At 47.8% G+C, this 27,709-nt stretch overlaps 2 protein-coding genes across 12 annotated transcripts; one reads left to right on the forward strand and one right to left on the reverse strand.

Moving 5' to 3' along the window:
* The first annotated feature begins 130 nt into the window (after nucleotides 1-130).
* On the forward strand, nucleotides 131-14,636 carry ZNF789 (zinc finger protein 789). Of its 10 annotated transcripts, XM_063814782.1 has the most exons (6): nucleotides 183-377; nucleotides 3,437-3,514; nucleotides 5,312-5,394; nucleotides 6,699-6,825; nucleotides 10,766-11,170; nucleotides 13,507-14,636. In XM_063814782.1, the coding sequence occupies exons 5-6, from the start codon at nucleotides 11,080-11,082 to the stop codon at nucleotides 14,517-14,519; spliced, it is 1,104 nt and encodes a 367-aa protein (XP_063670852.1). In that variant the 5' UTR covers nucleotides 183-377; nucleotides 3,437-3,514; nucleotides 5,312-5,394; nucleotides 6,699-6,825; nucleotides 10,766-11,079; the 3' UTR covers nucleotides 14,520-14,636. The 10 variants fall into 10 exon arrangements, with proteins under 10 accessions (XP_003951130.4, XP_009451977.4, XP_003951131.4 ...); XM_003951081.6 differs by lacking the exon at nucleotides 5,312-5,394 and having other exon boundaries at nucleotides 131-377; nucleotides 11,057-11,170; XM_016957806.4 differs by lacking the exon at nucleotides 5,312-5,394 and having other exon boundaries at nucleotides 134-256; nucleotides 11,057-11,170.
* On the reverse strand, nucleotides 13,701-27,686 carry ZNF394 (zinc finger protein 394). 2 transcript variants are annotated; one of them, XM_024357930.3, is made up of 3 exons: nucleotides 26,975-27,672; nucleotides 26,048-26,174; nucleotides 13,701-13,994 (listed from the first exon to the last, which is right to left on the reverse strand). In XM_024357930.3, exons 1-3 carry the CDS (start codon nucleotides 27,428-27,430, stop codon nucleotides 13,972-13,974), a joined length of 606 nt encoding a protein of 201 aa, XP_024213698.1. In that variant the 5' UTR covers nucleotides 27,431-27,672; the 3' UTR covers nucleotides 13,701-13,971. The 2 variants fall into 2 exon arrangements, with proteins under 2 accessions (XP_024213698.1, XP_519235.4); XM_519235.8 differs by lacking the exon at nucleotides 13,701-13,994 and adding an exon at nucleotides 20,293-21,680 and having other exon boundaries at nucleotides 26,975-27,686.
* Between the last annotated feature and the right edge of the window lie 23 nt (nucleotides 27,687-27,709).

A 27,709-nucleotide genomic window follows, 5' to 3' on the forward strand; every position in this document is an offset into this window, starting at 1 on the left:
ACAGGAGGGGCGGGGCCCTGTGCATCACGTGACTCTCTCGGTGCTGTCTCCGGCCGTTGATTGGCCTGGGCGGGGAGGGCGGCCGTTGATTGGTTCGGGCCCACTCGCGCGGGCGCCACTCTCTTTGTCTGACAAGAGAGTCGTGAAGCCTCCGCGGTCCTAGAGGGGCCGCTGGCTGGGACGCTTCGCTCGGCGCGCGCAGGTGGAGCCAGCGAGAGGCTCTGAGGCTGCCAGAGTGGTTGTGTCTGTTGCTCCGGTAAGGGGTGATTCGCCGAGGGGCGCGGACCAGACAGACCTCGGGTCAGGCCCGGGAACCCCGAGAGGAGAGCCCAGCCCCTGGTGGAGGCGGCTTGGCGGAGATTCGGAGCCGTCAGCAGGTTTGGGGAGAAGGAAACGAGTGTTGTGGGGGGCGTGGGTGCGGGGGGGAGGCCACTGCGCACACCCCCGGCTCGCAGGGGACGCTCCGGGCTTGTGCGGCGGCTCTCGGGGCCTGTGGCACCAGCTTTTGAGTATTTTTGGCGGTGTCAAGTCTTCGGCAGCGAGAGGAGCAAAGTCCGAAGAATGAATGGCTGGTGAACGCCTGGACTTGGTTTTGTTAGAGTGGGAGATGAGCCGTGGTTGTTAGTGCAAGGTGTTCACGTGATTGTGAAGCGGCATTTTGGATTTTGTCAAAAGTTAACAGTCCCTTCCAGTTAAAGTTTTAAGAGTTTATTGTGCATGCAGAGGAACAGCTGGCAGATTGTTCCAATGGCAGCTTGGAAAGCTAAATGAGGAAGTGCAGTGATCTTGATTGTAATTGGCCATTATCAACTTGCATTCCTTCTAGGGTAAGTCGAGCTGGATCAGCCTTGCATCTGTAGCTGATTGGTTCAGTTTATCATGCGGACGAGAAAAAAGCTTCTTTCCTGGTCAGCGCACACTTTTCAGGGAAATAAGGAATTGTTGTTGCTGTTGTGTTTGAGACGAAGTGTTACTCTGTTGCCCAATTTGGAGTACAATGGGCCAATCTCGACTCACTGCAACCTCCAACTCCCGGGTTCAAGCGATTCTCCTGCCTCAGCCTCCCGAGTAGCGGCGACTACAGGCACGCGCCACCATGCCCGGCTAATTTTTGTATTTTTAGTAGAGACTGGGTTTCACTATGTTGGCCAGGCTGGTCTTGAACTCCTGACCTCGTGATCCGCCCGCCTCGGCCTCCCAAAGTGCTGGGATTTACAGGCGTGAGCCACCGCGCCCGGCCTGTTGTTTTTAAGAGAGACAGGGTCTCGCTCTGTCACCCAGGGTGGAGTGTAGTGGTGCCATCATAGCTCATTGCAGTCTCCAACTCCTGAACTCAAGGGAGAAATCAATGTATTTTAAATGCCTTACGTGGCTGTGGGTGGTTGGCCTAGGGCCGTACCCAAAACATGGACTCCATTTAATTTTTCATTAGCAAGTCTGACATTCAGATGCACAGCCTTCACAAACACATTCAGTAAATATAGTGCAGGGGTGTCCAATCTCTTGGCTTCCCTGGGCCACATTGGAAGAAGAATTGTCGTGGACTACACATAAAATACACAAACACTAAAAATAGCTCATGAGCTAAAAAAAAATCGCAAAACAATTTCATAAGGTTTTAAGAAAGTTTACGAATTTGTGTTGGGTTGGATTCAAAGTCGTCCCGGGCCATATGCGGTCCACAGGCTGAGGTTTGGACAAGTTTGGTGTAGAGAATGAAAGGGATGAGGCCTTTGCTCCAGCCTTGGAGCCATTGATCAGGATAGTTTTTAGAGTGTACCTCTTTGCTTAAAAGGCAGAGGGTCCACCCTGGGCAACATAGCAAGGCCCCACCTACAAAAGAACTACAAACAACTGGGCGTGGTGGTGCACTCTTGCAGTCCCATCTACTTAGGAGACTGAGGCAGGAGCATTGCTTAAGCCCAGGAGTTGGAAGCTACAGTGAGCCATGATTACACCACTGCACTCCAGCCTGGGTGATAGAGGGAGACTCCTCAAAAAAAAAAAAAAAAAAAGGCAAAGGGTCTTCTAAACTGTTTTCAGGGAAGGTGAACTGTGTTTGAGGGGCATCCATTAAAATGAAAGTGAATTTCATTAAAATTCATCCTGAGTTAGAAAGCAAGTCTGTAGGCTGGGCGCAGTGGCTCACGCCTGTAATCCCAGCACTTTGGGAGGCTGAGGTGGGTGGATCACCTGAGATCAGGAGTTCAAGACCAGCCTGACCAACATGGTGAAACCCCATCTCAACTAAAAATACAAAAAAAGTAGCTGGGCATGGCGGCAGGTGCCTGTAATCCCAGCTACTTCCGGAGGCTGAGGCAGGAGAATCGCTTGAACCCAGGAGGCGGAGGTTGCAGTGAGCAGAGATCACACCATTGTACTCCAGCCTGCACAACAAGAGTGAAACTCTGTTTAAAAAAAAAAAAAAAATCAAGTCTGTAATTGTTACTGTTGCTGAATCCTGCTAGCAAATCACCAGGCTAGAGGTGAGGGTTGAGTGACCCCTTTAGAACACTTTCAGAGGGGGCTTGTCAGCAGGTGGAGCTGGCTGTAGGAGCAGGGTTGGAAATACGTAAGTAGATTTAGAGAAAGAAAAGCTGGTGAACTGGAATCCCTAGGATAACTAGACTCGGACATCCTGTGTGATAGGGGAGGGGAGCATTTGGCTTTCTCCTGTTGGTCCTAAATTAAAGGGAGTGGGGAGCAAAATTTTGGATAAAGCTGTTATTGATCAAATCCTGATTTGGGGCCCATGCCTCAGAGGCTATGGTTTGGCTTCCAGAGCTGGTTGCTGCAGGGTGTGGATCAGAGTGCTATTTTATCTTTTTTTTTTTTTTTTTTTTTTTTTTTTTTTTTTGAGATGGAGTCTTGCTCTGTCACCAGGCTGGAGTGCAGTGGTACAATCTCAGTTCACTGCAACCTCCGCCTCCCAGGTTCAAGCGATTCTCCTGCCTCAGCCTCCCAAGTAGCTGGGAGTACAGGTGCCTGCCGCCTCGCCCAGGTAATTTTTTGTATTTTAGTAGAGAAGGGCTTTCACCATGTTGGCCAGGATGGTCTCCATCTTCTGACCTCGTGATCCACCCACCTTAGCCTCCCAAAGTGCTGGGATTATAGGCGTGAGCCACCGTGCCTGGCCAGAGTGCTATGTTTATATGTGGTCTATCTGCTGTCCCTTTGTATATGAGGTGCAGAGTATGACATGTTCTAGGGAGAAGGGGAGGGCAGGGCTGCAGGTTCTCTTGGATGGAGCTTGGGAAATTGAAATTACTAGACTTATTGTAGCGGCTCATGCATTTCGTCACATGTTCCAACACCAAACACAGGGACTTTGTATTAAGCTTTCTCTGTGGGCCCCGTTGGAATTCCCGGTCCCAGATCTGCCAACCAAGAGAGCTTCAAATTAGGGCTGGCCTTACTGACTTTTTTTCTTCTCCAGCTCAGCCAGACGTCCAGGATCCCACCCCTTGCAAAAGACCACGCCGTGGAAGCCATGTTCCCACCAGCCAGGGGGAAGGTGAGCTGTGCCTCCCCCTCTGCTTCATCAGCATAGTCACTGCCACCAGAAGCTCCTTCCTCAGACCGAGCCCTCTTGATCAATGTGGGGAGTTTTCCTTCTTAGACAGTGCAATGTAGAGAGCTTAGCCTCTGGAGTCACATGGGCTTCCTTCAGTTACATAAATACTCTGGCTCCAGTTTTCTTTTCTGTAAAATGGGTCAGTGAGAGTGCCTATCACAGCGAGTTGTGAAGATTCAATGAAAAACACCCTGTGAAGTCCTTTGTGCAGTATCTGGTTACTCATTTAGCACTGTGTTAAGTTGTTGCTCTTATTACTGTAGTAGTTGCCCATTGTTTCTGTCTGTGAGCATTATTGTGCACCTACTGCTGTACACTCCAGGTACTGTTTTCTGTTCTGGGAGATCAACTCTTACCTGTAGGAGATTACAACCTGATTAGAGAGATAGATGTGTAAGGAACTTCTCATAATAAATTCTGAACTGTTCCTATGAACGGGTATAATGGAAGGTCAGTTATTGAATTTGTAGCATTATGGAGGGTGATTAGAAGAGACTGAGTTGTTTTGTCTTTTTTTTTTTTTTGACGGAGTCTCACTCTGTTGCCAGGCTGGAGTGTAGTGGCGCGATCTCAGCTCACTGCATCCTCTGCCTCCCGGGTTCAAGTGATTATCCTGCCTCAGCCTCCCAAGTAGCTGGGACTACAGGCGAGTGCCACCACACCCAGCTAATTTTTGTACTTTTAGTAGAGACGGGGTTTCACCATGTTGGCCAGAATGGTCTCCATCTCCTGACCTCGTGATCCACCCACCTCAGCCTCCCAGAGTACTGGGATTACAGGCGTGAGCCACTGTGCCCAGCCTGTGTTTTGTCTTTTTTTGAGACGGAGTCTCACACTGTTGCCCAGGCTGGAATGCAGTGGCATGATCATGGCTCATGGCAGCCTTGACCTTCCTAGGCTCAGGTGATCCTCCCACCTCAGCCTCCCAAGTAGTTGGGACCACAGGTACATGCCACCATGCCTGGTTACTTTTTGTATTTTTTGTAGAGACAGGGTTTCACCATGTTGCCCAGGTTGTTGTTGAACCCTTGGCTTGAGCCATCCACCAGCCTCAGCCTCCCAAAGTGCTGGGAATCCAGGTGTGAGCCACTGCGCCCAGCCTAGAAGAGACTGAGTTTGAAAGAAAGGAGAGGACCAGTGGCTCATGCCTGGAATCCCAGCACTTTGGGAGGCTGAGGGGGGTGGATTGCCTGAGGTCAGGAGTTTGAGACCAGCCTGGCCAACATATAGTGAAACTCCATCTCTACTAAAAATACAAAAATTAGCTGGGTATAGTGGCGCATGCCTATAATCCCATCTACTTGGGAAGCTGAGGCAGGAGAATCGCTTGAACCGAGGAGGTGGAGGTTGCAGTGAGCCGAGATCGCGCCATTGCACTCTAGCCTGGGCAACAAGAGTGAAACTGTCTCAAAAAACAAAAACGAAAACAAAAACCCAAACAAACAAAAAATGGAACTTTTAAGCAACATTTGGTGCCCATCTGTCAATGTACAAGTCCTAGCTGTTGATGGGTTCTTGGAAACTGCAACTTTAAGGGAAACTATGTATATCAAAACCGTTTTTTTTTCCATCAGTGTTACAGTGAAACAAAGTTATTCAAGGACCTGCTGCTGTACATACTTTTGCAAAAAATCAGTTTCCAAGAACCTATTGTGGATGTTAGGAGAGGAGTTACCATGCCACAATGACTCTGGGAGATGAAGCCATTTTATTCCCATGCTTGTTAACCTTGTGCAGGTGCGGGAATGCAGATGGCTGAGTAGGTCAGATTGAGGACATGGCAGCGCAGCTCTGGTAAAAGAGTGACACTCTGGATAATGGTGAGAAAGGGCCTGCAACCATAGCAGTGGAACTCAGGTTTGATAGGCAGGAAAGAAAGTCCATATAATTTGGGAGGTTCTGGTGCCTGCCTGCAGAGGGGAGCTACGTGAAGCTTCTCAGGATGGTCTCAGGATGGGGGTGGGCATTTCCTGTTACTGACCACTTATAGGACAGCGAACGTTTGCCCTTTCCCTGAACACATCCCCTCTGAACCCATGCAGTGTCTTGTGAGAGCAGGGAGTGTGTAGACAGCCGCTGGGCCCCTTTGCCCAGAGGGCTGCAGTGGTGTGGGAGGGAGAGTGTGGCAGCTTCAGTGGTCAGCCCACTGGAGGGGGCAGTCACTTGCAGATGTAATGTCCCCTGTGCTCACTGTGCTGTGTCCACTGTTGCCCACTCTGGATATGCTCCCCAGGTGTCTGCGCCTTGGTCTGTACCTTTTATATTCTCCAGCAACGGGCTCCCCTGGTCTCTGGCATCTGCTTGGCTTGTGGCAATGGGATGAAGAGGGTTGGAGGACGGGGGACAGGGCGCCGGAGGCCTGGGGAAAACTGAGGTTGGGTTTCTCTTCCCATGGCTCCCTCCCCACTGGGCTGTGGGATGGGTGTGGCTGCATCCTGTTCGGCTGCAGCTGGTCTTGCTCCCCTTCCAGCAGCCTTCTGGGCTCCAGCAGCCCTCCCCACCTTACCCCTTCAGACCTAGCAGGCCCTGGTTCCCCAGGGTGGCCAGGACCTGTGAGCTTCCACATTTCTTGTTCATGTTCATTGAGACTATTCATCCCTTTGTAAATAGTCTGCACATTAACCAACCCCCCAGTGACCTCATCTCTTTCCTAAGGAACTTGGGGCAGAAGCAATAGGTTATTTTTATAGAGCAGCGGTCAGCAAACTGCCCTGGACCGCTTGGTAAAGTTTCCCTGAAACACAGCTGTGCCCATTCGCTTACTTGTCCACGGCTGCTTTTGTGCTCCAACACAAAGGCTGTTCCTCAGATTGTTGATTTGCTGTTCCTCTAATCAACAGCAGATTTGAGGAACTGGAACAGAGACCAGAGGGCCTGAAAAGCCTAAAATATTTACCATCTGGCCCTTTAGAGATTAATTGTGTCGACCCCGTGGTATGGAAGCCAGCACATGTCTGGCCTGAGGGCCATCAGGCCTGAAAGGAGCCCTGAATATATTCCTTATGAATTGGGTGCCCTTGGCCCACACTCTACCTCCCAAACCTTGGTTTCCTCAGCTGTGGAATAATCATTGAGCGTAAGTTATTTTAAGAATTGCAGTTACCTTTATCAGCTACTTTTCCAGGAGCTGCTCTCATTTGAGGATGTGGCGATGTACTTCACCAGAGAGGAGTGGGGCCACCTCAACTGGGGTCAGAAGGACCTCTACCGAGATGTGATGTTGGAGAACTACAGGAACATGGTCTTGCTGGGTAGGACACGGCTTGAAGATTGGGCTTTGTCTGTGTTCTGAGTGTCTGTGCAAGCCCTTAGTCCCTTATCTGCAATTCCAGAATCAGAAAAAGCGGTGAAAACCGAAAGTTTTTTTCATAACTCGTGTGGCTACAAGCCCTGACCAGACATCACCACAGTGAAACCTGACTTCATCCTATAGGAAACCATTTATTGTCTTTATTTTTCCAACTTGGTGTGCATATCTGTATACCCAACTTCAGAAATAACAGTGTAGGCCAGGTGCGGTGGCTCACACCTGTAATCCCAGCACTTTGGGATTCCGAGGCGGGTAGATCACATGAGGTCAGTAGTTTGAGACCAGCCTGGCCAATATGGTGAAACCCATCTCTACTTAAGATGCGAAAATTAGCCTGGTGTGGTGGTGCACGCTTGTAGTCCCAGTTACTTGGGAGGCTGAGGCAGGAGAATCGCTTGAACCCGGGAGGCAGAGGTTGCATTGAGCCGAGATCATGCCGCTGCATTCCAGCCTGGGTGACAGAGCGAGACTCCGTCTCAAAACAAAACAACAACAAAAATAACAGTGTATTTGAGGGCACCACTCCAAACCCTACTGGGGATGATACGTTATGTAAAATATTTACACCAGGTCACCTTTCTGAAATGGGAAAAATTCTGACTCCTGAAACACATCTGGTCCTAAGGGTTTCACATAAGGGACTGGGGACAGTGAATAGTCGTGTTGTGTTAGGGCTCAGACCGAGACACTTCATGCATTCTTCACTCTCACCTCGTGTTCCTCATCTGTAAGACCTCCAGGAGTTGAGAATTATGGTAGATTTACATTCCAAAGGCTCACTTCTTATGCTCTTAAAAGTCTTTTTCTTTCTTTTCTCTGGAAATGGGTAACTTCTTGGTGTGTAACATTAGTGGGTGCTCAGGAAATGATTTTCAACCAACTTCATTTCTGAACCTTCACTGCTTCCATTCTTTTCAGGAGCCTACCCTGTCCTAGTCCACTGTAGTCTCCCACTGTGGGAGTTGCCTTGCTAAATAGTTTTCTTTCTGGGGTCACATGTTTAACCCTTGCACTGACACTCTTAGCACAGAGTCTTGACCACCTCTGTGGGACTGTCCACCCACCTCTGGATTTTTATAATTTTAATTTTCCCTTTAAAAGCATTACAGGAGCATACATAAGTACATGGAAGGCATAGAAAAGGAGGAGAAGAGGAAAGTGTTCATGGGTAACACTGTTAATATTTTGGAAGGTTTCCTGCCAGTCTTTTTTTCCTATGCCTTTACAAAAGTAGCTGAGCATATTCTATGTGCAATCCTGTAATCTGTTTTAAATGTAACATTATTGTATCAGCATTTCCCCACATAATCAGTAAACGAGCATAATATAATTCCATTGTGTGGTCCATAATAATATTTCATTGTTTTCCCATGTGGGGACATTGAGCTTGGCTTTGTTTGTTCGTTGGTTTGCTTGTGTATTTATAATGTTTGAATAGATGTTTGAGTATAAATCTTTGCATGAATTTTTGATCATTTCCCAAGATACTTTCCCAGAATCAGAATTTTGAAGTTAAATGAGATGGCACTTTAATCTTTATTGATTACTGAATTATTCTTCAACAAACTTTGTACTGTTTTGCATATCCAATAGTAACATTTGAGAGTGCTTCTTTTTTTTTTTGAGACAGAGTTTCGCTCTTGTTGCCCAGGCTGGAGTACAATGGCAGGATCTCAGCTCACCACAACCTCTCCCTCCCCGGTTCAAGTGATTCTCTTGCCTCAGACTCCTGAGTAGCTGGGATTACAGGCATGTGCCACCACACCTAGCTAATTTTTAGTAGAGACGGGGTTTCGCCGTGTTGGTCAGGCTGGTCTCAAACTCCCGATCTCGGGTGACCCGCCCACCTCAGCCTCCCAAAGTGCTGGGATTACAGGTGTGAGCCACTGCGCCCAGCTGAGAGTGCTTCTTTACTATATCACTGCCTTCTTTTATGGATTTTACTAGTTCTAAAAATAATTTTCATTACAGAAATTTTGGAAAATACATCAGTAAATAGAGTAGATAATAAAAATCACCTGCAGGCCTACTTTCCAGAAGTAACTCTTGTTATTAACATTTTGGTTTACTTTTTCCCAGTCCGTCTATGTGTCTATTACAGGGAAAGAATCCCTTATCCAAAATGCTGGGGACCAAAAGTGTTTTGGATTTCGGATTTTTCTTTTTTGGATTTTGGAATACTCATAAATATATAATAAGATAATTTGAGGATCTGACAAGAAATTCACTTATGTTTCATATACACCTTAGACATGTAGCTTCTTCAAGCTACGCTTGATTTAATTGTTCCCTTTTGATATTCAGTTTATTTCCAGTTTGATGCTGCAATACCACTGTGCTGAACGTCTCTGGCACATTCATCTTGGTTGCAATTGTACTTTAGGCTATATTTCTAAGAGTGAAATGACCACAGCCAAAGGTATGAACATTGTTCAGGCTTTCAATAAAGACTGCCAGATATTTACAAAGATTGTGCCAATCTCTGTTTTTCCCTGGGGAAGGCTGAATTAACTGTGTGTTGTGCACCTGCGTTTTGACTGCCACTGGTCACGTGAGGTCAGGTGTGGAACTCTCCACTTTTATCAGGTTAGTGCTCAGAAAGTTTCGGATTTGGGAGCATTTTGGATTAGGGATGTTCAAACTGTATTAATTACTTATACACACACACACATAACATACACACTACATAGTTTTTTAAAACAAAATTTGGGGTCAGGCATGGTGGCTCACGCCTGTAATCCCAGCACTTTGGGAGGGAGGTCGAGGTGGGCGGATCACCTGAGGTCGGGAGTTCGAGACCAGCCTGAGCAACATGGAGAAACCCTGTCTCTACTAAAAATACAAAATTAGTCAGGCGTGGTGGCACATGCCTGTAATCTCAGCTATTCCGGAGGCTGAGGCAGGAGAGAACGCTTGAACCCGGGAGGCGGAGGTTGTGGTGAGCCAAGATTGTGCCATTGCACTCCAGCCTGGGCAACAAGAGCAAAACTCTGTCTCAAAAATAAAAAAAATTTGGATCATGCTATATATGAGTTTTGTATTCTGCTTTAAAATACATAGGCAGTGTTTTTCTATTTTAATAAATAGTTGGGCCGGGCACGGTGGCTCACGCCTGTAATCCCAGCACTTTGGGAGGCCGAGACAGGTGGATCACCTAAGGTCAGGAGTTCGAGACCAGTTGGCCAACATGGTGAAACCTCGTCTCTATTAAAAATGCAAAAATTAGCTGGGCGTGGTGGCCACATGCCTGTAATTCCAGCTACTTGGGAGGCCGAGGCAAGAGAATCACTTGAACCCAGGAGGCGGAGGTTGCAGTGAGCAGAGATGGTGCCAGTGTACTCCAGCCTGGATGACAGGAGTGAAACTCCATCTCAAAAATAAATAAATAAATAAAAATAAACATACAAAAATTAGCCGGGTGGGGGCGACAGAGCAGAGACTCCATCTCAAAATAAATAAATAAATAAATTTATAAATAAATAAATAGTTGGCTAAGTACAGTGGCTCAAGCCTGTAATCCCAGCACTTTGGGAGGCCAAGGCGGGTGGATCACCTGAGGTCAGGAGTTCGAGACCAGCCTGGCCAACATGGTGAAACCCCATCTCTAATAAAAATACAAAACTTAGCAAAGCGTGGGGGCGCTGTGCCTGTAGTTCCAGCTACTTGGGAGGCTGAGGCAGAAGAATTACTTGATCCTGGGAGGCAGAGGTTGCAGTGCGCCGAGATTGTCACTCCAGCCTGGGTGACACAGCAAGACTCTGTCTCAAAAATAAAAAAAAAAAAACAATTGAATACAAGGATTTTTAATATCTGCCTAATACTTATGCCTTCATCGCATTAATGTGCTACGCTTGATTTAATTGTTCCCTTTTGATATTCAGTTTATTTCCAGTTTGATGCTGCAATACCACTGTGCTGAACGTCTCTGGCACATTCATCTTGGTTGCAATTGTACTTTAGGCTATATTTCTAAGAGTGAAATGACCACAGCCAAAGGTATGAACATTGTTCAGGCTTTCAATAAAGACTGCCAGATATTTACAAAGATTGTGCCAATCTCTATTCTCACCACCGCTTTTGATTATTGTCCTTATCTCTGCTTGCCACTGAGCCCCGGGCCATGTCTCTGTAACTCACTAACGGCCACATCCCATTTACTTCCCCATGAGTAGGATTTCAGTTTCCCAAACCTGAGATGATCTGTCAGCTGGAGAACTGGGACGAGCAGTGGATCCTGGATCTACCGAGAGCTGGGAATAGGAAGGCTTCCGGTAGTGCTTGCCCAGGTGGGTGAGGAAGAGACCCAGGCGAGTGGAATCAGGAAGAGGAAGGGAAGGCATGTTAGTGAAGCCCCTTCTGTGTGCCAGACGCTGAGCCAGGTGCTGGGCATATATTATCCCACTTCTTCATCCCTACTGCCCTGTGACGTGGGAGGAAGATCGGCGTCCCCATTTCCCAGATGAAGAAACTAAGATTAAGAAATCTTGGCTGGACGCGGTGGCGCATTCCTGTAATCCTACTTTGGGAGGCCAAGTTGGGCGGATCACCTGAGGCCAGGAGTTGACCAGCCTGGCCAACATGGTGAAACCCCGTCTCTACTGAAAATATAAAAATTAGCCCCGCGTAGTGGCGTGTGCCTGTAATCCCAGCTACCTGGGAGGCTGAGGCAGGAGAATCACCGGAACCTGGGAGGCAGAGGCTGCAGTGAGCCGAGATCGTGTCACTGCACTCCAGCCTGGGTGACAGAGCAAGACTGTCTCAATTAAAAAATATATATATATATATATCACACAGGCCTGGTATGGGGGCTCATGCCGGTAATCCCAGCACTTTGGGAGGCAGAGGCAGGAGGATCACTTGAGCCCAGGCGTTCAGGATCACCCTGGGTGATATGGTGAAACCCCATCTCTACAAAAAATACAAATTTAAGCCGGGTGTGGTGGCGCATGCCTGTAGTCCCAGCTACTCAGGAGGCTGAGGTGTGAGGACTGCTTGAGCCTGGGAGGCAGAGGTTGCAGTGAGCTGAGATTACATGACTGTACTCCAGCCTGGGTGACAGAGCAAGACTGTCTCAAAAAAGAACTCTCACAGTTGGGAGGTGGACACTGGGGTTTGACTTCAAGTCTAGAATGCTTATCCTCTCTCTCCTGCAGGAAAAAGTGCTGCTCTGACGCAGATGCTCTAGTGTTTTCTAAGTGACAGCTCTTAGGGCACCCTGGATGCCCCTTGATTCCACCCTCATTACTTGTCCTCTCTCGGTGCTGCCTCTTGTTCCCTTGCTTTGTTTTGTTTTCATATTACTCCCGTATTTCCTGACATATCTGCATTTTTCTACTTACTGTGTCCCGATGCAGCTGCTCCTGTTTTTCACATCCAAGGTTTCTCCTCCATGGCACTACTGACGTTTTGGGCTGACGAATTCTTTGGGGGCAGGATGGGGCATGCCCTGTGCATTTTAGGATGTTGAGTAGCAGCCCTGGCCTGCATCCACTAGATGCCAGTTGAACCTCCCCAGGTGTGACAACCAGAAATGTCTCCAGACATTGTCCAAACCCTGTTCACCCCTAGTTGAGACCCATTGCTCTATTCAGTTGGCTTTTGTCCCTACTTCCCTCTGGTTCCTTTTCTATGCTATCCTATACTTTGTCCATTTTTAAGCAGATGTTTCACCTAGAGTTATTAAAAACGTGTATCTAGGCCAGGTGCCGTGGCTCACACCTGTAATCCCAACACTTTTGGAGGCCGAGATGGGCAGATCGCTTGAGGCCAGGAGTTTGAGACCAGCCTGGCCAACATGGCGAAATATCATCTCTACTAAAAATACAAAAACTAGCCGGGCGTGGTGGTGTATGCCTATAATCCCAGCTACTCAGGAGGCTAAGGCACGAGAATCTCTTGAACCCAGGAAGTGGAGGTTGCAATGAGTTGAGATCATGCCACTGCACTCCAGCCTGGGCTTGTCTCAAACAAAAAGCATGTATCTTGAAGCATAACATGCTACCTCTTTGATATTTATTTGGCACCACTGAGTACCTAGAGTAAGTTGTTTTTCTAATAATGGTGATGGGCTCTGCTCTCACATTCTCTGGCATACACACTCCTATACATTTATAGTGAGTTTGTTGGTGCCGAGAGCTGTTTTTGTTATGAAAGTGAAGAGTCCAATGAAATTCAGAATTTTGGGCTGGGTGCAGTGGCTCACGCCTGTAATCCCAGCACTTTGGGAGGCCGAGGTGGGTGGATCACCTGAGGTCAGGAGTTCGAGACCAGCCTGACCAACATGGTGAAACCCCGTCTCTACTAAAAATACAAAAATCAGCTGAGCATGATGGCTGGCATCTGTAATCCCAGCTACTCGGGAGGCTGAGGCAGGGGAATCACTTGAACCCAGGAGGCAGAGGGTGCAGTAAGCTATCATGCCACTGCACTCTAGCCTGGGCGACAGAGAGAGACTCTGTCTCAAAAAAAAATTTCAGAGTTTTGGCCTCTTGAGTCTGATGATGTAAACGAGATCACTTCTTAGCTTCATTTGATTGTCCTAGACCCCTAACAGTTGCCTTCTCTTCCTTTTTTTCTTCTGCAGTGGATAGGTCATTTACATCTTTTCTTGTTATTTGGCTAGGTTCTGAAGCCAGACACAAGATGAAAAAGCTAACTCCAAAACAGAAATTTTCTGAAGATTTAGAGTCATATAAGATATCAGTGGTAATGCAGGAATCAGCTGAGAAACTTTCAGAAAAGTTACATAAGTGTAAAGAATTTGTGGACAGTTGCAGGCTTACTTTCCCTACTAGTGGTGATGAATACAGCAGGGGCTTCCTTCAAAACCTTAACCTTATTCAAGATCAGAATGCACAAACAAGGTGGAAGCGGGGCAGATATGATGAGGATGGCAAACCCTTCAATCAAAGATCTTTGCTTTTGGGGCATGAGCGAATTCTCACAAGAGCAAAGTCTTATGAATGCAGTGAATGTGGAAAAGTCATTAGGCGTAAGGCATGGTTTGATCAACATCAAAGAATTCACTTTTTAGAGAATCCTTTTGAGTGTAAGGTCTGTGGGCAAGCCTTCAGACAGCGGTCAGCTCTTACGGTCCATAAACAGTGTCACCTGCAAAACAAGCCATACAGATGTCATGACTGTGGAAAGTGTTTTCGGCAGCTCGCGTATCTTGTTGAACATAAGAGGATTCACACCAAAGAAAAACCCTATAAATGTAGCAAATGTGAAAAAACGTTTAGTCAGAATTCAACCCTTATTCGACATCAGGTGATCCATAGTGGAGAAAAACGCCATAAATGCCTTGAGTGTGGAAAAGCCTTTGGCCGGCATTCAACCCTTCTATGTCATCAACAGATTCACAGTAAACCGAACACCCATAAATGCAGTGAATGTGGACAGTCCTTTGGTCGGAATGTGGATCTCATTCAGCATCAAAGAATCCATACAAAGGAGGAATTCTTTCAATGTGGAGAATGTGGGAAAACGTTTAGTTTTAAGAGGAATCTTTTTCGACATCAGGTCATTCACACTGGAAGCCAACCCTACCAATGTGTCATATGTGGAAAATCTTTCAAGTGGCACACAAGCTTTATTAAGCACCAGGGCACTCACAAAGGACAGATATCCACATGATGTTAACTGGAAAGCAGTCATTGGAGGACTAGAACTTATAAACCTCTACTTCAAGTGTGTATCATGTAATTGTTTCCATGAAAAGCAATAAATGTAACAAAGGGTTTTTCTATGGGAGCCCTCTTTGTGTAGCCAATCTGTAGTGAAGAAACGCTTAAAAGGAAATGTTAGCTTGGGCAACACAGTGAGATCCCGTCTCTACAAAAAATAACAAAGCCAGGTGTGGTGGCTCACACCTCCAGTCCCAGCTACTAAGAAGGCTGGGTGACAGAGTGAGGGTGTCTCAAAAAAAAAAAAGAAAGGGCTGGGCGCGGTGGCTCATGCCTGTAATCCCAGCACTTTGGGAGGCCGAGGTGGGCGGATCACAAGGTCAGGAGATCGAGACCATCCTGGCTAACACAGTGAAACCCCGTTTCCACTAAAAAATCAAAAAATTAGCCGGGCGTGGTGGCAGGCGCCTGTAGTCCCAGCTATGCGGGAGGCTGAGGCAGGAGAATGGCATGAACCCAGGAGGCGGAGCTTGCAGTGAGCTGAGATCGTGCCACTGCACTCCAGCCTGGGCGACAGAGCGAGACTCCGTCTCAAAAAAAAAAAAAAAAAAAACAGAGAAAAGGTTATTAGGCTGTTGTGTCCACTCTCTTGCACCCTCTATGCCCTCATTCCCTCCAGCCTAGTTAAGGCAGAAGGGAGCCAGAGAAGCTGTGCCGTGTGGTTGCCAGGCTGGGGACCATTGCATGGGTTGTGAATGATTGAAGGTTTGAAGACGGCCAGTATGGTGTCGCATGTCTGTAATCCCAGCACTTTGGGAGGCTGAGGCTGGAGAATCACTTGAGGTCAGTTCAAGACCAGCCTGGCCAACGTGGTGAAACCCCGTCTCTACTGAAAATACAAAAATTAGCTGTTTGGGAGGCTGAGGCAGGAGAATCGCTTGGACCTGGGAGGTGGAGGTTGCAGTGAGCCAAGAACACACCACTGCACTCCAGCCTCAGCAACAGAGTGAGACTCCATCTCAAAAAAAACAAAAAAATGATTGAAGAAGAATGCCTTTCCTGTATTACATACAACTATTACATGCTAACGTATAGACTTAAAAAACAAAACAAAACTAAGGGCTACTCACTAGTAACTAGTGAGGTATGAAGAACTAAAAGTTGCCCATAATCAGGCCGGGCATGGTGGCTCACACCTGTAATCCCAGCACTTTGGGAGGCCAAGGCGGGTGGGTCACAAGGTCAGGAGTTCAAGACAAGCCTAGCCAAGATGGTGAAACCCCGTCTCTACTAAAAATACAAAAATTAGCCAGGCACAGTGGTGGGCGCCTATAATCCCAGCTACTTGGGAGGCTGAGGTAGGAGAATCACCTACCTCAACCGGGAGTCAGAGGTTGCAGTGAGCTGAGATTGCGCCACTGCACTCCAGCCTGGGCGACAGACCAAGACTCCATCTCAAAAAAAAAAAAAAAGTTGCCCATAATCTAAAATGAGTATGTTAGATTCTGGTAAGAGTTGTAAGTCAGCCCGGCGCAGTGGCTCACGCCTGTAATCCCAGCACTTTGGGAGGCCGAGGCGAGTGGATCACGAGGTCAGGAGTTTGAGACCAGCCTGGTCAATACGGTGAAACCCCATCTCTACTAAAAAATACAAAAATTAGCCGAGCATGGTGGTGCGCGCCTGTAGTCCCAGCGACTCAGGAGGCTGAGGCAGGAGAATCGCTTGAACCTGGGAGGTAGAGGTTGCAGTGAGCTGAGATCATGCCACTGCACTCCAGCCTCGGTGACAGAGTAAGACTCCATCTCAAAAAAGAAAAAAAAAAAAAAGAGTTGTAAGTCAATATTTGTAATAGGTGCCGTGGGCCCTGCCGAAGTCCCTCTGGCCTTACACCTTCCGTGGGCTTCATCTGACTGTGTCTGCACCTTGTGGCCTGTGGGGTAATAACACATTCTGGGAGCAGCTGTCAACCAATCATCGATGGGAATTTGATAAACACCAAATTCTCCATCTCCCCATGTGTGGAAAACTCTGAAGCATGTGTTTTAGTTTCCAGAGGTGCCCCATGAATTGCACACAGGCACTCACCCAAGGTAGATACCTCATTGGGTGACTTCCCTTCTGTCTCTTCCACCTTCCCTAATAGTGTTGCAACCTCTCCCCAACAAATAAACTACTTGTATTCAAAAAGTGTCAATTATGTTCTCTGAGAAGCCATATCCCTTCTGTTTCCAGTTATTCTAAGCACATTCTGACATTCAGTTTAAATAGGTTGAGCTGAGTGTATTCTCCCTAGAGCTCAACAATATAAGAGATCCATTTAAATTATTTTGATATCCTAAACATCATCCTATGTCTGTATTAAAAATTGCTCTAATTTGCCGGGCGTGGTGGTGGGCACCTATAATTCCAGCTACTCAGGAGGCTGAGACAGGAGAATTGCTTGAACCCGGGAGGTGGAGGTTGCAGGGAGCCAAGATTGCACCACTGCACTCCAGCCTGGGCGACAGAGTGAGACCCCGTGTCAAAAAAAAACAAACAAATATTGCTCTCAGGCCAGGTGCACTGCGTCATGCCTGTAATCCCCAACACTTTGGGATGCTGAGGCAGGTGGATCACTTCAACCCAGGAGTTTGAGACCAGCCTGGCCAACATGGCAAAACCTCATCTTTTTTTTTTTTTTTTTTTTTGAGATGGCGAGTCTCGCTCTGTTGCCCAGGCTGGAGTGCAGCGGTGAGATCTCAGCTCACTGCAACCTCCGCCTCCTGGGTTCAAGCGATTCTCCTGCTTCAGCCTCCTGAGTAGCTGGGACTACAGGTGCCTGTCAGCATGCCCAGCTAATTTTTGTATTTTCAGTAGAGATGGGGTTTCGTTCGCCATGTTGGCCAGGCTGGTCTTGAATGCCTGACCTCGTGATCTGCCAGCCTTGGCCTCCCAGTGCTGGGCTTACAGGCGTGAGCCACTGTGCCTGGCCTCTCTCATACTTTTAAAGTACAAAAATTAGCTGGGTGTGGTGGTTGTATGCCTGTAGTCCCAGCTGCTTGGGAGGCTGAGGTGGAAGGATCGCTTAAGCCCAGGAAGTTGAGGCTGCAAGTGAGCCAAGATCACACCACTGCACTCCAGACTGGGTGACAAAGTGAGACCTTTTTTTTTTTTTTTTTAAAAAAAAAGATAGTTTGTATTTACGATTCTCTCCGATGACCAGTTCAGACATTCAGGCACTTGTCACTCAGGTTAATCCTCATGTTTAAAGAAGGTACAAACAGGAGAGAACTGTTTCTAATTCACTGAGCCACAGGGAACTGCCAAATCTAGAGAGACTCAGCCATAGAAAATGAACAGTCACATCCAAAGCGCAGCCATCCTGAGATGGCTTCAAACTTAGAGGGAGGTGTAGGTGCTGTCTAGGCCAGACACTCTTCAGTTTCCAAACAGTTCCTAGAGGAAGAGAAGCCACTATCACCCAGACTAGACCACTATCACCCAGAAGCCACCTACACCCAGACTAGACCCGGGGCTCTGCCCTGTGTTTGTCAGGGGCCACTAGTGCCCTGACTGCTGTTTCCTGATGATATTCCTTCAAGCAGAGGCCTCTATTACATGTGCCCCAGCTCACCTACATCAGGGAGAGAGTGGTCTCCTGACCGTGATGGTGGGAGCCCCTAGTGGAGCTGAGCAGACACTCTCTTCCCTTCATTTTCATAGGACCTGGAAAGGACAACCACACTTGCTTTACTGGAGATGATTCTTATGTTCTATTTTATTCACTTCTGCAAGAAATACTCAAATTTTGTATAATAAGCCTTGTGATATCATGATAAATATGTATCTGGTCTTCATCCTCAATGACTAGCAGAGAGCTCCCCAAACCTTGGAGAATTCCTGAGGGATAAGGGTGCTAAGAGCATCTTTTCTTATCATATTTGGTCTTTGACACTTGTTCCTGACACAGAGCTGTTAAACCCATTGGAATTTCCTTAGTGATGCATGTCTTTGTTCTAATAAGGCAACTCTTGGATTTCCGATGGGTTCAGCTTGGGGGCTAACTGGGAAGACCAAGGCATGATTAGAAACTTGGAAGCCGAGGCAGGCGGACCACGAGGTCAGGAGATAGACACCATCCTGGCCAACATGGTGAAACCCTGTCTCTACTACACTACAAAAAATCAGCCGGGTGTGGTGGCGAGTGCCTGTAGTCCCAGCTACTCGGGAGGCTGAAGCAGGGGAATTGCTTGAACCTGGGAGGCGGAGGTTGCAGTGAGCTGATATCATGCCACTGCACTCCAGCCTGGGCGACAGAGCAAGAATCTGTCTCAAAAAAAAAAAAAAAAAAGCCGGGCACAGTGGCTCCAGCCTGTAATCCCAGCACTTTGGGAGGCCAAGGTGGGCGGATCATGAGGTCAGGAGATCCAGACCATCCTGGCTAACACAGTGAAACCCCATCTCTACTAAAAATACAAAAAATTAGCAAGGCATGGTGGGGGTGCATGTAGTCCCAGCTACTCAGGAGGCTGAGGCAGAATGGCATGAACCCGGGAGGTGGAGTTTGTAGTGAGCCGAGATTGCGCCACTGCACTCCAGCCTGGGCGACAGAGCGAGACTCTGTCTCAAGAAAAAAAAAAAAAAAAAAAAAAAGAAATCAGCAAGTCATAAAACTGAACTCCTAGGCTCCTAGAATGGGAAAGAAAGAGGGACTATGCAAAATTAGGTTTTCTGGAAAGTGAAAAATAGAGTGCTTCTTTTGAGTACTGAGCTTTACCAGATCTTTTGGGGATTATGAAGTAGTTGAAACCCTCTCTACAATCTAAGGCCAAAGTCAAATTTTAAATGACTAAAATACATTCTTAGGGAAGTATTAATAATTGTAGTGAGCAAGATTTGGTTCAAAAGTGAATAAAAAGGCCAGGCATGGTGGCTCATGTGTGTAATCCCAGCACTTTGGGAGGCTGAGGTGGGCGGATTGCCTGAGCTTAGGAGTTCACCACCAGCCTAGGCAACACAGTGAAACCCCATCTCTACTAAAATACAAAAAATTAGCTGGGCATGGCATGGTGCACCTGTAGTCCCAAGTACTTGGAAGGCTGAGGCAGGAGAATTGCTTGAATCCAGGAGGTGGAGGTTGCAGTGAGCCAAGATCATGCCACTACACTCTAGCCTGGGTGACAGAGCGAGACTCCATCTCAAAAAAAAAAAAAAAAAAAAAGTAAATAAAGGTAGGCTGGGTGTGGTGGCTTGTGTCTGTAATTCCAGCACTTTGGGAAGCTGAGGCAGGAGGATTCCTTGAGCCCAGGAGGTTGAGACCAGCCTGGGCAACATAGCAAGACCCTATCTCTTAAAAAAAAAAAAAAAGCTGGGTGTGGTGGTGTGTGCCTGTGGTCCCAGCTACTCAGGAGGTTAAGGCAAGAGGATCACTTGAGCCCAGGAGGCTGAGGCCACAGTGAGCCATGATCACACCACTGGGCTCCCGCTGGAGGGCTACAACGAGACCCAGTCTCAAAAATAATACATAAAGGTAGAGCGCAGATAACAAGGACAGAACCCAGTTACATGTCAGCCTGGCTCTTATCATCAAAAGTCTCTTACCTGGCATCAGCTCACATTTCAGAAGGCCCCCTACTTCCTCATTCCTCACTCACTGAAACTATCAGTCTGTAATGAGGCTCAGGACAGACTGAACCTATCTTGTAGGAGATACTCAAGGAAGATCCATAATTGACTGATATACTCCAAATGGCAAGGAATGTGGTTCTGGACAAGAAAAGAACAGGCCAAGTCACATAGAAACATATCAAAATGACAGCACTTTATTTCTTTTTTGAGATGGAGTCTCGCTCTGTTGCCCAGGCTGGAGTGCAGTGGCGTGATCTCAGCTCACTGCAACTTCCGCCTCCTGGGTTCAAGTGATTCTCCTACCTCAGCCTCCCAAATAGCTGGGCTTACAGGCATGCACCACCATGCCCGGCTCATTTTTGTATTTTTAGTAGAGACAGGATTTTACCATGTTGGCCAGGCTGGTTTCAAACTCCTGATCTCAAATGATCTGCCTGCCTTGGCCTCCCAAAGTGCTGGGATTATAGGCGTGAGCCACCACGCCCAGCCGACAGCACTTTATTTTGATGAATTCTTTGGTGTCGGATAAGGTGTGTACTTTGTCTAAATCTTTCCCCACATTCAAGACATTTGTAAGGCTTTTCCCCAGTGTGAATTCTCTGGTGTTTAATGAGGGTTGCACTCTGATTGAAGCGTTTCCCACAGACGGAACATCCATAGGGCTTCTCCCCAGTGTGGATTCTGTGGTGTTTAAAGAGGTCAGAGCGCTGTTTGAAGCTCTTCTCGCATTCTTCACACTTATAGGGTCTTTCCCCTTTATGTAGTCTCCGATGTCTAAAAAGGTTGGAAATATGACAGGTTTCCCCGCATTCCTCACATTTAAAATGTTTGTCTCTACTGTGGGTACTTTGATGACGATTTAGGTGTGAATTCTGCCTGAAGCGCTCCCCACATTTCAGACAGGTGTACGGCTTCTCGCCTGTGTGTGTCCTCTGGTGCTTGGTCAGGGCAGCACTCTGGCTGAAGCTTTTCCCACATTCTTGGCAGCCATAGGGTTTCTCACCTGTGTGGATTCTCTGGTGTCTAAAGAGGTCAGAGCGTTGTTTGAAACTCTTCCCACAGTTACCACATTTATAAGGTCTTTCTTCATGGAGCTGCCTCTGGGTCTCAAAAAGGCTGGAATGATGGAAACTGTCTCCACTGTCAGACTTGTGAGGTTTCAGCATGTGCCACGTCACCATGTGGAAACTTTGCTTGCACTTGTTCCCGTGTTCCTCACTGTCAGTGGGCCTCTCTGCTTTCGGGATGTGCTGACATAGAACAAGGTTGGAACACCTGGCACTGTTCTGCAATTCATTATTTTTAGAGTCTTCCCCTTCTATGGAACCATTCTTATTGACATCTGAGATGCTGTTGAGTCCTTCTGCTTCAGGAGAATTTTCAAGTTTCAGGGGCAAGGGGTCTCCGGACTGCTTTTCCACCCTGTCCTCATGGGTACTGACACACTTAGAAAACAGGGGGCGCTTCCCCTGGAACGCTTCTTGTAGTCGCCCCTGTGGCTCCGCTTCTTCTAAAATTTGTTGCACTGGAATCAACTCTTTGTTCTCCACTCTGCTTTCCAAACCTGAAACGTGAAAATACAAATTCCTGCCAGTGCATCCCTGTGCAACACAGAAATAAGCAAGTGCTGGCAGAATGTTAAACCCTCAAGCCCCTTTTACTTTTTATTTTAATTAATTAATTTATTTTTTGAGACGGTGTCTTGCTTTGTCACCAGGCTGGAGTGCAGTGGTCCGATCTCAGTTCACTGCAACCTCTGCCTCCCGAGTTCAACTGATTATCCTACCTCAGCCTCCCGAGTAGCTGGGATTACAAGTGCACACCACCACACCCAGCTAATTTTTGTATTTTTATTAGAGATGGGGTTTCACCATGTTGGCCAGGATGGTCTCTATCTCTTGACCTCATGATCCACTTGCCTCAGCCTCCCTACTTATTTATTTTGAGACGGAGTATTACTCTGTTGCTATTTATTTATTTTGAGATGGAGTCTCACTCTGTTGCCCAGGCTGGAGTGCAGTGGCATGATCTTGGCTCACTGCAACCTCTGCCACCTGGGTTCAAGTGATTCTCCTGCCTCAGCCTCCCGAGTAGCGGGGATTACAGGTGCTAATTTTGCTAGTTTTAGTAGAGACGGTGTTTCACCATATTGGCCAGGCTGGTCTTGAACTCCTGACCTCGTGATCCGCCTGCCTCGGCCTCCCAGACTTCTGGGATTACAGGCGTGAGCCACAGCACCCAGCCTATATTTTATTTTATCGTATCTTATTTTATTTTTGAGATGGAGTCTTGCTCTGTTGCCTAGGCTGGAGTGCAGTGGCATGATCTCAGCTCACTGCAACCTCTGCCTCCCAGGTTCAAGTGATTCTCCTGCCTCAGCCTCCCAAGTAGCTGGGATTACAGGCACCCACCACCACACCCGGCTAATTTTTTTGTATTTTTAGTGGAGACGAGGTTTCACCATCTTGGCCAGGATGGTCTCGAACTCCTCTGACCTTGTGATCCACCCCACTCGGCCTTGCAAAGTGTTGCGATTACAGGCGTGAGCCACCACACCCAGCTATTTTATTTTTTTGAGATGGAGTTTCGCTCTTGTTGCCAAGGCTGGAGTGCAGTGGAGTGATCTCGGCTCACTACAACCTCTGCCCCCCAGGTTCAAGCAATTCCCCTGCCTCAGCCTCGAGAGTAGCTGGGATTACAGGCAACGTGCCACCACACCTGGCTAATTTTTGTATTTTTAGTAGAGATGGGGTTTCACCATGTTGGTCAGGCTGGTCTCAAACTCCTGACCTCAGGTGATCCACCTGCCTTGGCCTCCCAAAGTGTTGGGATTATTGGCATGAGCCACTGCACCCAGCCTATTTATTTTATCTTTTTGAGACAGAGTCTCACTCTGTCACCCAGGTTGGAGTGCAATGGCGTGATCTCGGCTCACTGCAACCTCCACCTCCCAGGTTCAAGTGATTCTCCTGCCTCAGCCTTCTGAGTAGCTGTAATTACAGGTGCCCATTAACTGGCCTGGCTAATTTTTGTATTTTTAGTAGGTATTTTAGTAGGTATTATAGTAGGTATTTTAGTAGGTATTATAGTAGGTATTTTAGTAGGTGTTTTAGCAGACGGGGTTTTACCATGTTGGCCAGGCTGGTCTCGAACTCCTGACCTCAAGTGATTCACCTGCCTCGGCCTCCCAAAGTGCTAGGGTTATAGGTGTGAGCTACCTCGGTCTCCCAAAGTGCTGGGATTAGAGGTATGAGCCACCACACCCGGCACAAGGGAGCAATTTGAGCAAAGCCCTGAAACTTTGCTTCCTACAGAGTAGAGTAGAATATTCCAGGCAGAGCGGTCACATAGCACAAAGACCAGGAGGCAGCGGGGCCTGGCATATTTTGGAGCAGCAAGGCAGTGTGGCCAGAGTAGGCAAAGGGCAGCAGAAGGGATGGGTGGGTGAGCAGGGTGCCAGGGCCCCTGCACATCAGGCATCAGAGGTCCGGCTAATTTTTGGTATTTCTAGTAGAGACGGTGTTTCACTATGTTGGCCAAGCTGGTCTTGAACTCCTGACCTCGTGATCTGCCCACCTCGGCCTCCCAAAGTGCTGAGATTTACAGGCCTGAGCTATCACGCCCAGCCAAAATGTATTACTTTTTTTTTTATTAATTTTTTTTTTAAAGAGATGGGGTCTCGCTATGTTGCCCAGGCTGGTCTTGAGCTCCTGACCTCAAACAATCCTCCCATCTGGGCCTCCCAAAGTGCTAGGATTACAGGTGTGAGCCACCGTACCCAGCCAACAGCAAATGTTGACAAGAATATGGAGAAAGAAAAATTATTAGTATTGCTGGTGGCATATACATTAGTTATGGGCTCTTTGGAGAGCAAGATGAACATACAGTTGTTCCCTCTTCTCTGTGGGGACACGTTCCAAGACCCCCAGTGATGCCTGAAATTGTGTATAGTACCAAAGCCTATATATATATGTGTATATATATGTATATACATACATACGTGTATGTGTGTGTGTGTGTGTTTTTTATTTATTTTTATTTTTTATTTTTATTTTTTGAGGCGGAGTCTTGCTCTGTCGCCCAGGCTGGAGTGCAGTGGCGCGATCTCGGCTCACTGCAAGCTCCGCCTCCCGGGTTCACGCCATTCTCCTGCCTCAGCCTCCCGAGTAGCTGGGACTACAGGCGCCCGCTACCACGCCCGGCTAATTTTTTGTATTTTTAGTAGAGACGGGGTTTCACCGTGTTAGCCAGGATGGTCTCGATCTCCTGACCTCGTGATCCGCCCGCCTCGGCCTCCCAAAGTGCTGGGATTACAGGCGTGAGCCACCGCGCCCGGCCTGTGTGTGTGTATATATATATGTATATATATATAATGTTTTTTCTTTTTTTTTTGAGACAGAGTCTTGCTCTGTCACCCAGGCTGGAGTGCTGGAGTGCACTGTCACGATCTCGGCTCACTGCAACCTCCGCCTCCCAGGTTCAGGTTCACGCCATTCTCCCGCCTCAGCCTCCCGAGTAGCTGGGACTACAGGCGCCCGCCACCACGCCCGGCTAATTTTTTTTTCTGTATTTTTTAGTAGAGACGGGGTTTCACCGTGTTAGCCAGGATAGTCTCGATCTCCTGACCTCATTATCTCCCCGCCTCGGCCTCCCAAAGTGCTGGGATTACAGGCGTGAGCCACCGTGCCTGGCCTATAATGTTTTTCCTTATATGTACATCCCTTTAATCAAGTTTAATTAATAAATTAGGGACATTAAGAGATTAACAGTAACTATTAATTATAACAATATACTTAGCTAGGTTTGGTGGCTCACACCTGTAATCCCAGCACTTTGGGAGGCTGAGGCAGGAGGATCACCTGAAGTAAGGAGTTCAAGACCAGTCTGGCCAACATGGTGAAACCCCGTCTCTACTAAAAATACAAAATTAGCTGAGCATGGTGGGGCATAACTGTAATTCTAGCTCCTCGGGAGACAGAGGCAGGAGAATTGCTTGGCTTGGGAGGCAGAAGTTGTAGTGAGCTGAGACCACACCACTGCACTCCCCCTGGGCAACAAGAGTAAAACTCCATCTCAAAAAAACCCCCAAAGATAAAAAATGAAAAACAAATGCTATACTGTAATAAAAGTCATGTGAATGTGGTCTCTCCCTGTCTTAAAATATCTGATTGTACTGCGTACTGTGGGTAAGTGAAACCGCAGAAAGCAAAACCAGGAAGGGGGGACTACTGCCTGTCTCTAGGCATATTCTCTTCAAAAACTCCAACACAAGAACAAATATACAAAGATATGCAAGAATATACAAGAATGTTCGGTGCAATGCTGTAATGGTTAAAAACTTAAGACACCTAAATGTCCATCAACAGAAATGGAGAGAATTCTGGAGTATCTGGACCGTGAAATAGGTAGAGCTCCATGCATTAACATGAGTAAATCTCAAAAATGTAATGTTGAGTAAAAAAAGCCATACAGTAATGATATACAGCGTGGAGCTACGTGTCTATGTAGAGACAATATAAGACATGCATGGAAGTCATGAACACAACAGTCAGCTTACTGGCTACCTCTGGAGAAGGATAGAGGGGAAGGGTTTCAGGGAGGCTATGTGGGGGCCTCACCTACAGCTGTAACATACTATTTCCTTGGCAATATGGCCAAGTATTAAGATCTGATAAACTTGGGTGGTAGACACAGGGGATGGTCATTATCTTTTTTTTATATAGTTTTCTGTATGTATAAAACATTAAAAATGAACCAAAGTAAAAAGCTGAATCTAGCACCTAGCAGTACAGAGGCTCCTGCTTGCGTTACAGAAGGCACCTGAAGGCTCTCAGCCCAAGTCTGGGAATGGCATAGTGGCTCAGGGATGGTAGTGAACCAGCCCTTCACAAACCACACACCGTAATAAACCAGCAGAGCAACAGCACTCACTCGGCGGAACTGTGCTCCCGGAATCCTTCTGCGCACTCTCTCTGCAGAAGTCCCTCCGTGCTGGGTCCAGGCGCTCCCACTCCTCCCAGGTTAGAGACACAGCCATGTCCTCGAAAGTCACCATCCCCTGGAACAACACAAGAGCCCCATTCAGTACCTGCTGTCCCTGTACAGCACTAACACTCTTCTTGAGTCTTGTACCGACAAGGGAGTTTGGAGAGATCAGAGATAGAGGCTGACATTCTCTTGTAATCCTGAAAAGCCTTTCTGTGGACTATTTACACTAATTTTGGAGGTAGGTAGGAGCAAAATATTTCTTTAACTTATATCACTTTGATGTATGGGAATGGAAATATGATACAGATTAAAAGTAAACAAGGCCGGGCGCGGTGGCTCACGCCTGTAATCCCAGCATTTTGGGAGGCCGAGGCGGGCGGATCACCTGAGGTCAGGAGTTCGAGACCAGCCTGGCCAACACGGTGAAACCCCGTCTCTACTAAAAATACAAAAATTAGCCGGGCGTGGTGGCGGGCGCCTTTAATCCCAGCTACTCGGGAGACTGAGGCAGGAGAATCGCTTGAACCCGGGAGTCAGAGGTTGCAGCGAGCCGAGATCGCGCCATTGCACTCCAGCCTGGGCAACAAGAGTGAAACTCCATCTCAAACAACAGCAAGAACAACAACAAGAAAAAAAAAAAAAAAGAAAAAGAAAAAGAAAGAAAACCAGTAATCCGTGTTCGCTTTATGCTGAGGTCTATAACAAGTCATTTCCTGGATGGATCTGTCACTGTGGCCTACAGAAAGGAAGTCCATACACACCCCAATGTTCACACGAAATGTAATAAGGAAATAAGTTCCGAAACGCAGAGCACCCCTAAACGCCTATTTTCCACACTCCCACCTCCAGAACGTGCCTTTCGCTTCTCACCTGGGATGAGGTTCCATCGAGCGCTCGCTGCAGAGCCCGCACCACGGCCACCGCCTCCTCCCCGCTCTCTGGGCAGTGCTCTCGCACCCAGGCTTGAAGCTCCTCGGGCAGGATGGTGAGGAACTGCTCCAGCACCAGCAGCTCCAGGATCTGCTCCTTGGAGAGCAGCTCGGGTCTCAGCCACCGACGACAGAGTTCTCGGAGCCGGCTCAGCGCCTCTTCCGGTCCAGCCACCTCCTGGTAACGCAGCTGCCTAAAGTGCAGTCGAGAAGTTTCGGGGTCCGGCGAAGCCGCGGGATAGCTGGGCTCCCAACTTCCGAGTGAGTCTTCCTCCACTTTCACGGGCAAAAGTCCGTCGCGTTGGGACGGCGCCGCGTCCTTGGACCTCGCAGCCATCACCCAGGGTCCCAACTCGGCGTCACTGCCGCGCCTCTGGGCGGTCAAGCTGGAATTCATCTTTCTCCGGCATGTGCTGCCCTTCCTGGAGTCTTCTTTTCAGGTGAAGAAAGAGCAAACCCAAGGAACTCATCAGCCGTCAACACCCTCCGGTCCCAAACACCGGGCCCCACCACACCAGGCCTCTCTCCACACTTTCTCCTTTCCTCAGCTTTGCGCCTACAACTCTCTCGGTCAAACAACCGAAAACATCCCGTGCCGGAAGCACGTCATCGACGCCTTGCGGCACCCTTCCCTGCATTTCCGGGGCCTCTCTAGGCGCCTGATGGGGTGAGGTGC

Source organism: Pan troglodytes, chromosome 6, assembly GCF_028858775.2.
Source record: "Pan troglodytes isolate AG18354 chromosome 6, NHGRI_mPanTro3-v2.0_pri, whole genome shotgun sequence".
Lineage (NCBI taxonomy): Eukaryota > Metazoa > Chordata > Mammalia > Primates > Hominidae > Pan > Pan troglodytes.

What these genes read in the sequence shown, in the direction of transcription:
- ZNF394 (XM_519235.8), bottom strand. Translation starts at nt 27,430, where the DNA reads ATGAATTCCAGCTTGACCGCCCAGAGGCGCGGCAGTGACGCCGAGTTG. An exon ending in TCGATGGAACCTCATCCCAG is followed by an intron (nt 26,175 to 26,974) that starts GTGAGAAGCGAA and finishes GTGTTGTTCCAG; the next exon opens with GGGATGGTGACTTTCGAGGA. An exon ending in CGGGAGCACAGTTCCGCCGA is followed by an intron (nt 21,681 to 26,047) that starts GTGAGTGCTGTT and finishes TTCACGTTTCAG; the next exon opens with GTTTGGAAAGCAGAGTGGAG.
- ZNF789 (XM_054656016.2), top strand. Translation starts at nt 2,753, where the DNA reads ATGCCTCAGAGGCTATGGTTTGGCTTCCAGAGCTGGTTGCTGCAGGGT. An exon ending in GTGCCTGCCGCCTCGCCCAG is followed by an intron (nt 3,002 to 3,436) that starts GTAATTTTTTGT and finishes TTTCTTCTCCAG; the next exon opens with CTCAGCCAGACGTCCAGGAT. An exon ending in CAGGAACATGGTCTTGCTGG is followed by an intron (nt 6,826 to 11,056) that starts GTAGGACACGGC and finishes CCCCATGAGTAG; the next exon opens with GATTTCAGTTTCCCAAACCT.